This window comes from Salvelinus sp. IW2-2015, linkage group LG4q.2 (genome assembly GCF_002910315.2).
Source record: "Salvelinus sp. IW2-2015 linkage group LG4q.2, ASM291031v2, whole genome shotgun sequence".
Classification (NCBI taxonomy): Eukaryota; Metazoa; Chordata; class Actinopteri; order Salmoniformes; family Salmonidae; genus Salvelinus; species Salvelinus sp. IW2-2015.
In genome coordinates, this window is record NC_036843.1 from 4,100,637 (window position 1) to 4,118,922 (window position 18,286).

The 18,286-nt window shown below is 46.1% G+C and overlaps 1 protein-coding gene across 1 annotated transcript in view; it reads right to left on the minus strand.

Annotated features, from left to right (window-relative positions):
- Positions 1-3,048: 3,048 nt before the first annotated feature.
- Positions 3,049-18,286, minus strand: part of LOC111963157 (AT-rich interactive domain-containing protein 1B-like) — a 251,145-nt gene continuing 235,907 nt past the window's right edge. Inside the window, 9 exon segments of the mRNA XM_070443334.1 lie at positions 3,049-6,236; positions 6,462-6,592; positions 6,710-7,459; positions 7,639-7,678; positions 7,804-7,879; positions 7,989-8,108; positions 8,218-8,344; positions 8,848-9,026; positions 9,206-9,344. Coding sequence (XP_070299435.1) covers positions 4,335-6,236; positions 6,462-6,592; positions 6,710-7,459; positions 7,639-7,678; positions 7,804-7,879; positions 7,989-8,108; positions 8,218-8,344; positions 8,848-9,026; positions 9,206-9,344 — 3,464 coding nt within the window. The 3' untranslated portion in view covers positions 3,049-4,334.

Consider the following 18,286-nt stretch of genomic DNA (forward strand, 5'->3'; position numbering starts at 1 on the left):
ACTACACTGACACAGTGCCAGGATCGAACCAGGGTCTGTAGTGACACCTCTAGCACTGCGAGACAGTGGCTTAGACCGCTGCGCCACTCAGGATCTGCACCACTCCTGTGAGCAAAGCAAATCACAGTTCTTGTCCCGAGTTGCATGGTCCGGAGCACCCGCTCTCTCTGGATGGAGACACAATAAATCATCACAAGTCCACTTTGTGTTACTGTCACCGACTCAACAGTCCCCAACCTGACAACACATATGGATCAGCAAGAATACAAGGATCTATTCTCTCCACAAATCTCACTCCCACTGGGCCAGAATCATCCTTGTCATCATCGAGGAGGCTATTGAGCAGCAGTCTCAGGAGGTATTGCCATAAAACATATTTCCAATCTAACAGCATATGGACGCTGTAATCCAAAATACTTTCATGGTAGTGGATTACATCATATTAATTGTATATGATGAGACTGACGTAGTGGATAAAGCTGTTGCATGCACTTTCATACTTAACCTAATATGTGCCGAATGGTGGATGTTTTCAATGCTTTCTATTGACCCTTAATCCAAGAGTTCAGGCTTTAAATACTGGAGTCACAGCAAGTCCTGACCTGTGGATGAAGCTTGATTTGATCTTAGAAAATGACTCAATATGATATCCCTTTCTTGCTGTCTAAGAACAAAATGGGGCTGATTCAGAATGTAGCTGGGCCTTTGTCCAGGGACATTTTCTGTTACATACTACTAAGGGCAGGATAACCCAGCAAACATGACCTCATTGGCACCATGTAGGTATTCGGTGGGCACGGGCTATCCCATACCAAGTCCACACTAGCCTAACATGGGCTAGCCCAGCACAGGCTAACTTACACTAATCGCACATCAACCCAACACTGGGCAAACACACACCAGCCCAACACGGGCTAGCACACAAGTCCAAAACAGGCTTGCCCACACCAATCCCACATCAGCCTAACACGGGCTAGCTTAAACTAGCCCAACACAGGCTAGCCCACACCAAACCCAGCTAGAGGCAGGGCTCATTTTAATATATGGGGGCATGGTTTGTACACAGTTATTTTGTGTGCAACCATTACTCAGTGTCAGTCCAGTTTAAGGGTTCTCTTTTGTGAAGCCCAATCTTTTAAAATCTTGTACACTATCAATGATGAAGTCTTTAAAAATACTTAAATAAGTGCATGTGACATATGACAAACAGTTTCTCTTTTAAAAAATTTAGGTATGATTGTAAAGACATGGTTGTCTTTCTGATACAATGTATCACGTTCCCTAAATACCCTTTTTAAGGCTTGAAAATTATGCAATTTATGCATTGAAATCAAAGTTTCATAAATACATTTCATAAATAAGGCGCATCGGCAGCCTACATGGAGCCAATATTTGAGACTGCATTGGGCCCACATCGTGCCAATATGGACATCTTCTCAGGGAAGATTCTTACAATAGGATGGTCGGTGACACAACCAAGTCCATTCAGTATCAGAGTTGTGAAACATAATCAATAGGGGAGGATGTGATGATAGAATGATCATTGCATGAACTGGGGCTCAGACACACATTAGGTCAACTAAATATACAAAGAATCCCCATTTCATAGACTGACTTTCCCTACAAGCTATTCAACAGCCACACACATGCAAATGTTCACACACACACGTGCACACACACAGACACGTTGTGTTATGTTGAAAGTGTCAGACACTCCCTTTACCCAACACTCATTCACCCGTCTCCAGTATTGGTAAGAGGTGGGAGGGAGCCCACCAGACCAGCAGCAGCTCTGGCACCACTTCTAGCCTGGCTGTCAGAGCTATGACTAAGCCACTCAGAAGCAGTGTGTGGGAGGCCTGCTGCTGTGGTGGGCCCTGAGTGAAAGAAAAAATCTAAAATAAAATAGATTTACAGAACAACTACCCATGTTCTGACATTCTGAACTAAGGTATCCTAAATGGGGCTTTGACTCATAGTGTTTCATTCAAATACGACTATCTGCTCACTATCAATCAACACAGACTGCCAAAGGACAGGTAGTTAGAGAATTGCAAGGAAGGAAGTTTGAGGTACACGAAGTACCTCACAGGCACTACTATACAACAAATATACCGTGGGTGCGTCTCTGCTTCTCGAGTTTCGCTCGCAGAAGAATCCTTATAATAATCCCCTTTGAAATCAAACCTAAAATGAGACGAAGACGTCTCATAAGACTGTGTCTTGCCATCCGTGTCAGTCTAAAGACAGGAAGTGGAAGGCTGTTATTAAGACAGTTTAAAGTAGATTTTATCTGTCAGAAGAAGACAGAAGATCATCAACCATCATCCAGAGGGCAAATTCTGAATTCTGAAAAAGATCTAGGTGCTTTATTTGTGCAACAAATAACCACAGACGGTAAGCTTGAAAAACAGATTTTCTCTGTCCAATTCGGACTTGTCTGCACGGTAAACTGGAGTGAATAGATACAATATGTAGTAAGGGGGTGCTATCAGATTGAACAACTCCAAAGTACAGGCTGTTTTCCTTACCTGACCCCTACACATATCAGTGATGTTGTCCACAAGGAATGATGGAGGTGAAGTCAGGAGCCTTGTCCTCAGTCACAATATTCCTGAGTTAGAGGAGGCATACTGGATATACGGAGAATGTGGCCTGGAACACGTAGAGCAGTCCTCCCTGTATAACCCTTACCTTCATTTCATCCCATTTCTCATGGTTGTGATTGTGGTTGGGGAGTGTAGGTCATTCAAATGATGAGGTTAGGCCAGTTTGCAGTGTTGCTTTACAGGTGCGCTTCAGAAGAACAGCAGGGATTGTAATATTTCTCTCTTTGTGTTTTCAATTTGAGAAACACTAATAGTAAGTTGTTGATGTTTGTTTTATTATCCTAAGATTGTCTGAACACAATGCAACTCTCCCGGTGCTTCACAATAGTCAGTGTACATTTTATTCATAACATGTGGAACACAGAGTATAAAGATTTATAATTAATCAAAGGTAGTCATTGAGTAAGAAGAAAAAAAGGGTTGTCAGACCTTGTGTGTGTTGTGGGTTCTTTTCTGAGTTTTATTTTTGAACTACATTGGCTTAAAAATATGTCAATTTACATGAATGAAGGACATAAAAGAAAATAAATATGTTCACAAGTCTTCTGTAACCTCAGCTAGTTATCCCTGACCCTGGCATTTCCACATTTCATTACCAAATATTGTTTTGATCAGCTTGAAGCTATATTACAATGCGTAGTACAGGAACTTTATACATACAGAGACCTATACAACCTCTGTTCAAATATTTGACCCCAATAACAAAATATGTATAACAACAATAACACATCTTACCAATAACAAAAGTAGTTGTTGTAATAGTCAGAAACTTCCATCACTTTGTAATAACATTATTTTTGATAGTGAATGTAGAGAATCAACCAAAACTGAAAAAAAGAGTGAAGTAGTGTCCAATGTACATAAGTCTATATATATATACATGGGTTAAAAAGGAAATCAAACAAATGCAAGTGCTTAAGATACTGTTCCTTTGTGAAAATTGACTCCCGGATGTAGTAGTAATGATTGACAACGATGAAGCAAGTCAAACGTTTGACAGTTAAAATTAGGACAATATTTTAAATGTTTTTGATTGGCTGATGCAACACTGCCTACCCATGGTCAAAATCACATATTGCAAGTGTTTAAAAAAAGATTCACATCTTTTAGTTGCCCTCAACAGACATCTTGCACTAGTCCTATTGCACAATTTCTCCAGCGATGGAAACATTTACATGTTTGTGTAAAATCAATGTTCCTTTTTTGTGTGGCAAGAAAAGTTCTATGTGCAATATCTCTCACAATTGAAATAAATCTGTGCTTCGTTAACAAAACAAACCATATATGATACATACAGATTTAAACATTTATAAAATTCCAAAACATTTAAAAGAGAAAAATTAAATGAAAGAATCCTCTCCAAAATCTGGCACCAGCTTTGGTTAAACAAAACAAAAGTACAAACAAAAGTCTTCAAACAATATACAACATTTAAACAACAGCAGGTATTAAATATTTGTATTAAAATCATCTTTCAAATCCCAAAACCAAAGTGTTAATTGGGGCAGAGGAGCTAAATATATATATATATATAAATACATACATATATATATATATATATATTTTTTTTTTTTTTATTAACTAGAAGAAAGTTTATATATATATGTATATATATATATAAACTTTCTTCCATTTAATTTAAATAAAACTATAAAACCACAGAATAAGGTTTTCATCTCATCGTCTCTCTGTCCATCTCTTGACTCCGGCCTGTCTATCCTCCTGTCATAATTTTTTAACAAACTGAAAGAGTACTTCACATACAATGCTGGCTACCCCCGGGTTGAGCACAGAGGAGATGGAGATGTCCAGGAGTCTGCCCTCGTACAAGACAAACTCTGGCCTGTTCTCCTCTACCTTGGCCATAGCCAGCAGAGCCTTTGCAGCCCGACACATCATGTTAACACTGGGGGGCTCCATGGGGGGGTGGTGGGCCATGTGCAGCAGGCTGTGGGGGTTCTGCTGGTACTGGGCCATGCTCACCCCATCCTCCAGGAAGCCCATCAGGTTACCCACACTATTCTTCTGTATGGCGATGGCACGTGCTGCCGTAGAGTCTCCTTGAGCCAGGTTGGATAGGGTGGCCACGGCCATCTCGCGGTACACCTGGTTCTTACGCTGGCCCACGTAGCGCACCAGGGTGGCGTACATCTTCTCCTGGCGGCTGAAGGGCGGCGTGGCCAGCAGCAGGTCCACGTTGTTGTCCTGYATGCTCAGCTTGCACAGGCACTCCAGCACCAGTCTCTGGGGGGTTAGGGGGGAGTGGGGGGCGGCCGAGGGGAAGGGGTCCTGGGCCTCGGCAGAGGGACACACCATCCAGTGGAGRAGGCCYTRCAGYATGGGCAGGCAGATGGTCTCWGGGTAGAGGGAKAGGTCCAGCTGGCCAGAGATGTTAGCCAGAGTGACCAAGGTGTTCTCCCTGAGTGTAGCGAGACAGTTCCACCACCACTCGTCCTTACTGCAGGCCAGGCCCCGCTCCTGCACCTCCTCTCTCTGGTAGCTAGGGGACGTCCTCTTCCTCTCTGGGTGCTGGTGGTGGAGCAGCAGCAGTCTGCCCAGGATCAGCACCAGGCCTGGGTGATGGGACATGTCTGAGTCGTTCCCAGGGATGAAGGAGAGGCTGCGGAGGATGTTGGACACACAGAGACAGCGCTTGGCCAGGGAGTCCTGCCAAGGAGAAGCTGTGGAGAGGGGAGCCTCGTTCAAACAGCGGGGCTCGTCCTCCAGCAAGGTGATGTGCATGTGGCCCCCGCCCTGGTGCAGCCTGAATGGGTAGGTGGGGGCAGAGTGGGTGGGGTGGCCCTCTGACAGAGCCTCGAGCCGGGCACACAGTATGTCATCGATGGTGGCGGTGATACGATTCCCCTTCTCCTCTGTCCTTGAGTCAGTCTCCTGCTCTTTATTCAGAATGGCACATTCGTCTCGCTCTCCCTCCGTCCTGTCAGGCTGCTCTCCCCTGCCCTCAAAGTGGGTCTGGATGTGGGCCGTGGAATCCCCCCCGCCTACCTGCCAGTGGAGCAGTCCGCTAGTGAACTCTGTCACGTGAGCCAGCTGCTCCGTCATGTCCTCAATCAGGTCCTCTTTGTGCAGGATCTTAATGGGAAACTTGTCGTACTTGCTGGCCTGTTGTGGCCTTGGCTCTGACTGATTAGGATAGTCTTCCTTACTTTCAGCTGTGGCTTTCTTACTCTCGGTGGGATTTTCTCCTTCCTCTTTCCCTTTTTCTTTCTCTCCCTCCTGTTCTTTCTCCCCCTCTTCCTTCTTTACCTTCACTTCGGCTTCAGATTCCTCCTTCATTCCCTCAGGGGCTGGTTCCGTTGCACTGGGGGGAGACATCAGTTCCACTGTCATTTTCTCTGTGATGTCAGCAGGTTTGTCCTCCCCATTTTCTACTTCCCCCTTCTCTACCTCCCCCCTCTCCACCTCCTGCTCAGGCTCAGGCTCTGGTTGGCTGGCCTCACAGTCCATCTCAGGTTCAGAGGTCAGCTCCTCCCCCTGGTTACAGGCTTCAGGCCCCAGGAGGGTCTTCTGGCCGATGGTCCCTATCTCATACTCCTCCAGGATGCCAAAGATCTCCATCACACAGTGTCTGAAGTACTCCACTATCAGCTCCAGGAAGCCAGGCAACTACAGACACAACAAAATAACAAATGACATCAGGGCTTTGGTTTTAAAGCACTTTAGCGTCCCTTAATATTTACAGTGTAATCTGATAAAGTTGTGTTGGTTTGTTTTGGGGTGGAGAACTGTCAAGCATTACTAAACGTAAATCATTTCAGACTGTCATCAAGGCTCAGTCCTGGATTGGTTGAGAACAACAATAAGAGAAGAGTAAAGAGTGTCTCCAGTTACCTGTGCGAGGGTGAAGGAGGCCACAGTGCTGTCATCATACAGCAGGATGTTGATGGTGTCCAGGGCCCAGGTACTCTCACCCAGCAGACCTGACTTCAGAGACATCATCACTCGCCACGCCTCTGGGGTTCCTGTGGAGAGGACAGGGGTTAGAGGAGACAGGATTGTAATACCTGTCACAGATATCAAGATAATAACAGTGCTGGTTTGACAATGACAGCAAATAAAAGGACTTGGTAATCTCTTACCAGTGTCCTTTGAGGTCATTTTGCGGCGGGGCTTGAGAAGGGGCATGGTGGCCTCTACAGATCCTAGAGGGTAGTTGAGGTCTCTCCGCAGGTTAGGTGGGACCTGGCCTGGGTGCCCACTACCCTGCCCTGGCATGGGCATGCCCGGTTTGCATGGCATCTTCATGGAGCCCATATAGGCAGCTTTGTTGGGGGACATCCGTGCCTCCATGGAGCGCTGGAAGGAGCCGGGGCTGGGTGCTCGGGGCAGGTGGTTGGCCATGGAGGGGGAGGTCTGGTAGGCAGAGGGGGGCTGGCGAGAGGACATAGGGGTCATACCACCTGACATGTAGGAGGACTGGCGATGGCCTCCTTGCCCGAGCCACTGACCATCTTGGATGGGTCGGCCCTCCATATCCTCTCCTCTCCCCAAAGGACCGTATGGCGGTACCTGGGAGGGTGCCCCCTGTCTGTTAGAGTAGGGATAACCCATGTCTGTCCTGGAGGGCCACATGTTGGGCCCCTGGGGTCCTTCCACTCCGTTGTTGGAGGGTGGCCCCCCGGCCATCATCTGGGGACCCATGGGGTGCTGGGGGTGCTGCCCCTGGCCAGAGGCCTGCATGCGCTCTCGGCTGTAGGGGGAGGGGTAAGGGAACTGGCCCTGCATGGGCCTCCTCTCAGGACCAGAATAACCAGTGCTGTACTGGTTGTACATGTCAGGCTGCTGGCTGCCGTACTGCATGGCGTACATCTCCCCCTCGTGCCTCTTGCCTGGGGGGCCGTACATCTCCCCCTCATGCCTCTTGCCTGGGGGGCCGTACATGTCCCCATCGTGCCTCTTGCCTGGGGGGCTACAGTGTCCCCCTCGTGCCTCTTGCCTGGGGGGCCGTACATGTCCCCCTCGTGCCTCTTGCCTGGGGGGCCGTACATCTCCCCCTCGTGCCTCTTGCCTGGGGGGCCGTACATACCCTCCATGGGGCGCTTGTAACCCTGTGGAGAAGCAGAAGATATCAAGGTGATGCTTTTATTCAATACTAAACCAATCATTCAACTATACTCTGCTACACCTGCATCATGAGGCCAGATCAATGAGCTCCTTAGTGTCTGTCTCTCACCTGTTGTTGTGGGTACATCCCTGAGGGGTGCATTCCATATGACATGCCAGGGTACTGCTGCCCGTAACCCTCATGTCTATAGGAAATAACAGAAGGAAGTGATCATTCAATTATAAAAAGAGAGGGAACTTCCCTCTGTAAGAAATATAATTTCTTCAGTTACATTTTGAAGATGTGTTCCTCACCTAAGCTGGGAGGGGTATCTGTTGGGAGAGTATATGCTGCCCTCGCTGTTGGAAGGTCCCATGTTGCTCTGGCTCCCGGGGGTGCCCATGCTCCCCTCCATCCCTATCACATGGTCTGGTCTGAAAGACAGACAGACAAGCCGTCAGTTTGCATGAAAACATAAACCAGGCAACATTGGTTTCTAATCTATAGCTGATCAGTTCAGGTGTCTAGTGCCCCTATGCTTACCTCCTGTCGTAGCCCGGTCCGTATGGGTACTGGGAACGCTGGCCCATGCCTGATGGAGGCCTGCCATACATCTCCTGCATGCCACCGCTGGGCATCTGGCCTGGCATGTAGGAATCCCCTCCTGCCACTGTGGAGAGAGACCAGATGAACACAGTATGAATGGATAGAATGCTGGAAACAGTGGTGTTGCTGGTGTAATGGTTCATCCACTAGGTGGCACTAGTCTCCTACTAATAATCATCAGCACGATCAGGAGACCCCGCAATGTGCTGTGATGCTAACCAAGCTTTGTTATTCACTCACAACTTTTTTTCAGATGCCAGCTTTTAAACTCTAACCATCCTCTGGTCTCAAAGGTGAGAGACCAGATAATGAGTAGGTGAAAACAGGTGTTGCTCGGAAAGACGGGTGGAAATGTAGGGGGGGAAAAAACAAAGATGAAGTTGGGACAAGAGACACTATAAGACATCAGAGGGACTCATAAATGCCATAAAGGCAAATCTCATGTGAGAAACAGCCTTTATATTCCAGTCACAGGACAACGCTCTGCATCTGCCTTGTTTGTACAACTCATCAGCTTATTGCTGTGTACGGCACAGTGGCCAGTGCCTGGGTCAATGGTCTACTCACCTTTCCTCATGCCAGCGAAGGGGTCCTTCTCATACTGCATCCTCATCATCACGTCAGGGGGCATATTGACCCCCTGCTGGTACGGTCCCCCAGGGCCCCCCGGGGGAAGGGAGTTACGCTTCTGGAAGACCGGGTCGCTCACCTCAGAGAACGGGTCCTGCACACTGACCACACTGTTCCTGGAGACAGAGGGACAGGAAGTAAAAAGTTAAGGACCTAGAAAATTTCACATACGTACCGAGATACTGAAGTACAGTATGTATACTCACTTCACTCCCAACCTTCACTACAAATAGGGGTTAAGTTGCTAACATGATATGAAGCAGTGAGAGTGCCTGAATGATGGGTCATGGCATACCTGCTGGCTGGGATGGGGGTGACCTGGCCCTGGGGGGTTAAGGCTGGGGTGGGGGGTTTCAGGTCACCTGACATCTCTGCCATGGAGCTGCTGCCTGACGACTGGGGGGTCTGGGGGCCCTGCAGGGACCCTGAGTTAGCTGTTAGATCGAGAGGGAGAGAGAGATGATTATAAATGAATAGGGAATCTCCTGTGGAGTGCATTGAAACACTATTGAGTGAGTAGCACTTTCACACTGCCAGCCTATGGCAACTCGCCAAGCCTCTTTAATTCTCATAGAGACCAGGCAGATTTGGAGAGAGGGCCGAGGAACGGGCGAGGGTGGAGGAAATGAAGGGGTTCTGAGGGAGTTCCGAGGCCAAAACCTCTCTGAAATGAAGTCGGTTCAGATGGCCTGGAAAGATGGCCTCCTGTTTCCCCCATGTTAACCTGTAGCAGGCGGGGTGGCCCTCTGACAGAACGCCAGGCCACAGCCACAACACAGCCATTGACATGGGTGATATATGTGAGGCCAGGCAGGGGGGCCAGCTCCCCCAAATCCTCTTAGCCTATCAGAGGGCCCACTGGGGCCCATCTCACTAACAACCACAAACTCCCATCGTGGGCAGCAATAACACTAGCCTAGCCCCAGCGCCTGCCTGCCAAGAGTAGAGGGGGAACGCAGGGACTGCTACGAAGGGGCCGAAGAGGAGGAGAAGAAGAAGAAGGGGATGAGGAGGAGGAGGAGGAGGAAGAAGACAGGGAAACAGGAGGAAGCGAAGCCCTCTCTGTGGGAATTGCTCACTGGAAAGAATGGTGTGGAACTCGCCGCAGTCGCTGTGGAGCGCTTATTTGGCAGCTTTCTGAAGATTGTTTTTCATTTTTGGCAGGGTGATCTCGGTGAGGGGTTCATTAGGAGGGTACGCCTGGGGCCACAGCCGTAGTTAACATAGAAGGGGGGTGTCTGTAGGGGCGAGGCTCACCCACATGCAGGCTATACTGTACTGTATTGTGCACTCCCTACGGTATATCAGAGAGAGACTACCGTACCAGTGGCCCAACCATACTGCACTTCACTCCAAATAGGGGTTAAGTTGCTAACATGATATGAAGCTAGTATCATACCATATGATGCATAAATCATATGAAGCCATGGCTATGAATTTTTCAGTGCATGGGAATATGAAATTTATTGAAGATCTGTAACAACACAAGAAACTATGTAATGCCATGCCACATTACACTTGAAAACCCTACAAAGCGAAAGTAGTGAAAGGCGTACAAGTAGGAATGAAAACATGATGGCTAGTTTTAGTAGATAAGAGAGGCTGGTTCTGTGAATCCTAATGAGCGTTTAGTAAAACAGCTCCTCTGAAACAGGCCTCCGTGGCCTTTCTCTGCACTGCACGCCTCCAACAGGAATAAAGAATGGCTTTAAAAATTCATACTACTTCTGAATTATTCAACAATACCCCCTGCCTCCACATCAGATTAGAGAGAGAGAGGAAAGGAGGGGGAGTTAGACTGATGGTTGAGCCAAGGGCTTTGCTTGCAGTGGGGCTGGGAGAGAAGGAGCGAGGGATTGAGGGAGAAAGGGAGAGAGTGCATAGAAGGGGAGTGTCTTTGGGATTTTCTTCTTCCCAGAATATCCCCTCGGCTCCATAGACAGGGACCAAACACACACGTGGAGCAACTCAGAACGTAAACACTGGAACCAGGGGTTACTGGCGGGTAGCCCTTTCCTGCAGTCAACTGACCTAGTGGCCTTATGGGATGTTATTCATATTCTTCATCATTTCATAAAAAATTGGTGTTCCTATGTCAAATGGTTTTGTTATATTTCAGTCTTCTGTGATATAAAAGTGTAATATTGGGATACAAACTCAAAATTGAATACATCTCAACTCTATATCTGACATGGTACATGTGTCTTCTTTTTAAGCCCATAACCATGTGTGTGAGATGTATAGTTTTGTATCAAAGTAGATTTGTTTAAGACTACCAAGAAACACTGTGTGTGACACTGATTTAGCCCACTGCAGGTAAAGGTTTTAACAGCATTCCCATCCCAGCTGGTAGACAGGCAGACAGATAGGCTGGCAGACAGAAAAACACTGGGAGGCAGGCAGAAAGACAGGCAGGGCAACACTAGGAGGGAGAGTGGGCGGGAGGGGACATTTACAAAGCGTGAACTCAAGTGCCCTCTACTCTACATTTAGAGGGAGAGATGTGTGTTAGTGTGTAGGTGTGTAGAGGTGGATGACATAAGACAGAAAGCGCTGGCTCATAGGCTTCGTGTGAGTGTGAATAGAGGTTGACTGGAGGTCAGAGTTGTTTATATCCATGACTCCAGCCTCATTAATCATTCTCAGGGGAAATCCCCTCCCCTCCTCCCATCTTGGCTGCTCAACAGCTTTCCCTACTCTGGAACATCATCACCTAGCTGTCAGGTATATATAGCGTGAGTCAGTGAAGCAGCCAGCCAAGCAGGCACCAGGGAGCAGCAGAGTGGATGAGGGGATAGATCGAGGGATAGTGGGTGTCAAGAGACAGATAGACAGATATACAGATAAGGCAATATGAGGTCTCTCCTCTGTTAGAGCAAAGTATGGAGACTATTCTCTGTCCACTTCAACCAATCATAATCATTGTACTATCTAAACCGCTGTGAAATATATTTATCATAACCAAAATATTGTATTTTCAGCTGTTTTAGGTTAAAAAAAGCTGGGACCAAGAGACTGAAAAACAGCTTCTATCTCAAGGCCATCAGACTGTTAAATAGCCATCACTAGCCGGGTACCACCCGGTTACTCAACCCTGCACCTGAGAGGCTGCTGCCCTATGAACATAGACATGGAATCACTGGTCACTTTAATAATGGAACACTCGTCACTTTAATAATGTTTACATACTTTTACTCATTTCATATGTACAGTTGAAGTCGGAAGTTCACATACACTTAGGTTGGAGTCAATAAAACTCGTTTTCAACCACTTCACAAATGTCTTGTTAACAAACTATAGTTTTGGCAAGTCGGGTAGGACATCTACTTTGTGCATGACACAAGTAATTTTCCCAACAATTGTTTACAGACAGATTATTTCACTTATAATTCACTGTATCACAATTCCAGTGGATCAGAAGTTTACATACACTAAAGCTGACTTGTGCCCTTTAAACAGCTTGGAAAATTCCAGAAAATGATGTCATGGCTTTAGAAGCTTCTGATAGGCTAATTGACATCATTTGAGTCAATTGGAGGTGTACTGTGGATGTATTTCAAGGCCTACTTAAACTCAGTGGCCTCTTTGCTTGACATCATGGGAAAATAAAGAATCAGACCCTAGAAAAAAATGATAGCCCTCCACAAGTCTGGTTCATCCTTGGGAGCAATTCCAAACACCTGAAGGTGCCACGTTCATCTGTACAAACAATAGTACAAAAGTATAAACACCATGGGGCCAAGCAGCCGTCATACCGCTCAGGAAGCCGTCATCCGCTTCTGTCTCCTAGCGATTAATGTACTTTGGTGCGAAAAGTGCAAATCATCCAGAACAACAGCAAGGACCTTGTGAAGATGCTGGAGAAACAGGTTCCACAGTAAAACGAGACCTATATCGACATAACCTGAAAGGCCGCTCAGCAAGGAAGAAGCCACTGCTCCAAAACCGCCATAAAAAAGCCAGACTACGGTTTGCAACTGCACATGGGGACAAAGAGTCGTACTTTTGGGAGAAATGTCCTCTGGTCTGATGAAAAAAAATAGAACTGTTTGGCCCATAATGACCATCATTATGTTTGGAGGAAAAAGGGGAAGGTCTGTAAGCCGAAGAACACCATCCCAACCGTGAAGCACGGGGTGGCAGCATCATGTTGTGGGGGTCTTTTCTGCAGGAGGGACTGGTGCACTTCACAAAACAGATGCATCATGAGGCAGGAAAATTATGTGGATATATTGAAGCAACATCTCAAGGCATCAGTCAGGAAGTTAAAGCTTGGTCGCAAATGGTCTTCCAAATGAGACATGACCCCAAGCATACTTCCAAAGTTGGGGCAAAATGGCCTAAGGACAACAAAGTCAAGGTATTGGAGTGGCCATCACAAGCCCTGACCCCAATCCTATAGAAAATGTGTTGCAAGAACTGAAAAGTGTGTGCGAGCAGGAGGCCTACAAACCTGACTCAGTTACTCCAGCTCTGTCAGGAGGAATGGGCCAAAATTCACCCAACTTATTGTGGGAAGCTTGTGGAAGGCTACCCAAAACATTTGACCCAAGTTAAACAATTAAAAATGCAATGCTACCAAATACTAATTGAGTGTAAGTAAACTTCTGACCCACTGGGAATGTGATGAAATAAATAAAGCTGAAATAAATAATTCTCTCTACTATTATTCTGACATTTCACATTCTTAAAATAAGTGGTGATCCTAACTGACTAAGACAGGGATTTTTACTCGTATTAAATGTCAGGAGTTGTGAAAACTGAGTTTTAAATGTATTTGGCTAAGGTGTACTGTAAACTTCCGACTTCAACTGTATAAACTGTATTCTACTGTATTTTAGTCAATGCCATTCAGACATTGCTCGCCCAATATTTATACATTTTCTAATTCCATTCCTTTACTTTAGATGTGTGTATTGTTGTGAATTGTTAGATACAACTGCACTGTTGGAGCTAGGACACAAGCATTTCGCTACACACGCAATAACATCTGCTAATATAATTATTATTTTTTTTATTTTTATTTTTTTTCACCTTTATTTAACCAGGTAGGCTAGTTGAGAACAAGTTTCTCATTTGACAACTGCGACCTGGCCAAGATAAAGCATAGGAAGTGTGAACAGACAACACAGAGTTACACATGGAGTAAAAAATAACAAGTCAATAACATGGTAGAAAAAAAGAGAATCTATATACAATGTTGTGCAAACGGCCATGAGGTAGGAATCAAATCGAATAATTACAAATTTAGCAGATTAACACACTGAGTGATAAATCATCAGATGATCATGTGCAATGGAGAGATACTGGTGTGCAAAAAGCAGAAAAGTAAATAAATAAAAGCAGTATGGGGGGTGAGGTAGGTAAATTGGGCTGGGTAGTTTTACAGATGGACTATGTACAGCTGCAGCGATCGTTTAGCTGCTCGGATAGCAGATTTTTAAATAGTTGTTGGAGGGAGATAAAGTCTCCAACTCAGAGATTTTTGCAAATTCGTTCCAGTTGCAGGCAGCAGAGAACCTGGAAGGAAAGGCGTCCAAATGAGGTTTTGGCTTTGGGATGATCAGTGAGATACACCTGCTGGAGCGCGTGCTGCGGGTGGGTGTAGCCATCGTGAACTGAGATAAAGGCGGCACTTTACCTAGCATAGCCTTGTAGTGACCTGGAAGCCAGTGGGTCTGACGACGAACATGTAGCGAGGGCCAGCCGACTAGGATACAGTTCGCAGTGGGTGGGTCGTAGTAAGGTGCTTTAGTAAAAAAACGAATGGCAACTGTGATAAACTGCATCAGTTTGACTGAGTAGAGAGATGGAAGCTATGTTGTAGATGACATCGCCGAAGTCGAGGATGTAGGATAGTCAGTTTTACTAGGGTAAGTTTGGCGGCGTGAGTGAAGGAGGCTTTGTTGCGGAATAGAAAGTCCCGATTCTTGATTTGATTTTGGATTGGAGATGTTTGATATGAGTCTGGAGGAGAGTTTGCAGTCTAGCCAGACACCTAGGTACTTATAGATGTCACCACATATTCTGAGGTCAGAACCGTCCAGGGTGGTGATGCTAGTCGGGCGTGCGGGTAGGCCAGCGAACGGTTGAACAAAGCATGCATTTGGTTTTACTCGCGTTTAAGAGCAGTTGGAGGCCACGCAAGGAGTGTTGTATGGCATTGAAGCTCGTTTGGAGGTAGATAGCACAGTGTCAAGGAGGGCCGGAGTATATAGAATGTGTGTCGTCTGCGTAGAGGTGGATCAGGGAATCGCCCGCAGCAAGAGCAACATCATTGTGTATACAGAGAAAGAGTCGGCCCGAGAATTGAACCCTGTGGTTACCCCATAGAGACTGCCAGAGGACCGGAAACCATGCCTCCCGATTTGACACACTGAACTCTGTCTGCAAAGTAGTTGGTGAACCAGGCAATGTCAGTCATTAGAAAAACCGAGGCTCCTGAGTCTGCCGATAAGATATGGTGGATTGACAGTGTCGAAAGCCTTGCCAGGTCGATGAAGACGGCTTGCCAGTAATGTTTTTAATCGATGGCGGTTATGATTACGGTTAGTAAACCTTGAGCCGTGGCTTGAGGTGCACCCGTGACCGGCTCGGAAACCCGGATTGCAACAGCGGAGAAGGTACGGTGGGATGTCGAGATGGTCAGCTGATCTGCTTTTGGTATGACTTGGCTTTCGAAGACCTTTAGGAAATAGCAGGGCAGGATGGATAATAGTCTTGTAAAAGTTTGGAGTCCAAGGGTGTCCTCCCCCTTTGCAAGAGGGGGATGACCGCGGCAAGCTTTTCCATCCCTTGGGATCTCAGATGATACGAAGGAGAGGTTGAACAGGCTGGTAATAGGTGGGTGCGACAATGGCGGCGGACAGTTTCAGAACATAGGGGGTCCAGATATGTCAAGCCCAGCTGATTGTATGGAGTCCAGGTTTTTCCAGCCCATTCAAGAACTCCCTGCTACTGGAAATATGGGAAAGGAGAAGTCCTGGGGAGGCTTGGGCGAGTAACAAAGCGGGGGGGCGGCGGGGGCTTGTGGCCAAGATTGGAAGTCGCAGGGAGGAAGGCATGGCCAGCCATTGTAGAATTTGTTGAAGTTCGATTATCACGGAGTTAATCAGTCGGTGAACCGTAGTTACCTAGCCTCATATGTGTATAGGACAATAAAAGTGATCAATAATCCATATCCCATCAATAATTCATCATGTACGACTAGTCTACCGCAACTGTATCTGCTAGCTGCTGGCTAAAAGCACACGTACCAACCAGAGTCGGCACATATGTGCCATGTTAACACCAACAGTTTATGGTGAACAGAACTATCCGTAGAGTCAAAAATACAATAGAACGCATGAACTATCAGATTTTATTGCAGTACATGAAGTAAGCGAAAAAGTAAATTTTGCTGTGCTCCTACTTCATCTCAGCACAGCTTCTTAACGCAACAAGTATTTAGAAGGTAAAACAATCCAGGTGGGAATGCACATATTGTTTTTCTGCAGATTTTAGAATATTCGCATAACATCTGTCAACAATAGGATGGAAACCAACTAGCTTCAGATGTAGCAGTGGGGAGAACAAGTATTGCTACACTGCCGATTTTTGCAGGTTTTTCCTACTTACAAAGCATGTAGAGGTTGTATTTTTGTCATAGGTACACTTCATACTGTGAAAGACGGACATCGTAAAACAAAAATCCAGAAAATCACCATTGTTGATTTTTAAACAATTAATTTGCATTTTATTGCCATGACATAAGTATTTTGGATATCACGTACCACCAGTAAGAATTCCGGCTCTCAAGACCTGTTAGTTTTTCTAAGAAGCCTCCTGTTCTCCACTCATTACCTGTATTAACTGACCTGTTTGAAACTCGTTCCTGTATAAAAGACATGTTCCAACACACAATCAAACAGATTCCAACCTCTCCAAATGGCCAAGACCAGAGGAGCTGGTGTAAGACATCAGGGAAAAATTGTAGACCTGGACAAGGCTGGGATGGGCTACAGGAAATAGGCAAGCAGCTTGGTGAGAAGGAAACAACTGTTGGCGCAATTATTAGGAAAATGGAATTAATGGATTTAAAATCCCTGCAGCGCACGCAGGTCGCCCCTGCTGTAAGCCAGTGCATGTCCAAGGCCTTCTGAAGTTGCCAATGACATCTGATGATCCCAGAGGGAAAGGATATGGGACGGTAAGCGTCATGTGGTCTGATGAGACAAAAATAGAGCTTTTTGGTCCTAATCTCCACTCGCCGTGTTTGGAGGAAGAAGAAGTATGGTACAACCCAAGGAACTCCCATCCCACCGTGAAGCTGGGAGGTGGAAACATCATTTTTGGGGATGCTTTTCTGCAAGGGACAGGACGACTTGCACCGTATTGAGGGGGAGGATGGAATGGGGCATGTATGGCGAGTATCTTGGCCAACCACCTCTTCCCTCAGTAAGAGCATTGGAAGCTGGGTCGTGCTGGTTTCCATGCATGAAACGACACGAACACACAGCCATGGCAACCTAAGGAGTGGCTCCGTAAGAAGCATCTCAGGTCCTGGAGTGGCTAGCAGTCTCCAGACTTGAACCAATAGAAAATCTTTGGAGGGAGCTGACAGTCCGTATTTTGCCGCGACAGCCCCGAAACTGAAGGACTCTGGAGAAGATCTGTAGGGAGGAGTGGGCCAAATCCCTGCTGCAGGTGTGTGCACCATAGTAAGAACTACAGGAACGTTATGATCTCTGTAATTGCAACAAAGGTTTCTGTACCAAATTAATAAGTTCTCGGCTTTTCCTGATGTAATCAAATACTTTTGTCATGCAATAAATGCAAATTTATTACTTAAAATATACAATGTGATTTTTCTGGATTTTTGTTTTAGATTCCGTCCTCATAGTTGAAGTGTACCTACTGATAAAAATTACAGACCTCTACATGCTTTGTAAGTAGGAAAACCTGCAAAATCGGCAGTGTATCAAATACTTGTTCTCCCCACTGTACATACATTTCAACAAACCAGTGGTGTAAAGTACTTAAGCAGTTTTTTGGGGCATCTGTCCTTTACTTTACTATTTATATTTTTGACAACTTTTACTTCACTACATTCTTAAAGGAGATAATGTACTTTTTACACCTTACATTTTCCCTGAAACACAAAAGTACTCGTTACATTTTGAATGCTTAGCAGGACAGGAAAATGTGTCTAATTCGCACACATATCAAGAGAACATCCATGGTCATCCCTACTGCCTCTGATCTGGCAGACTCACTAAACACAAATGCTTCGTTTGTAAATTATGTCTGAGTGTTGAACTGTGACCCTGGCTATCCGTAATGATGTCTGAGTGTTGAACTGTGACCCTGGCTATCCGTAATGATGTCTGAGTGTTGA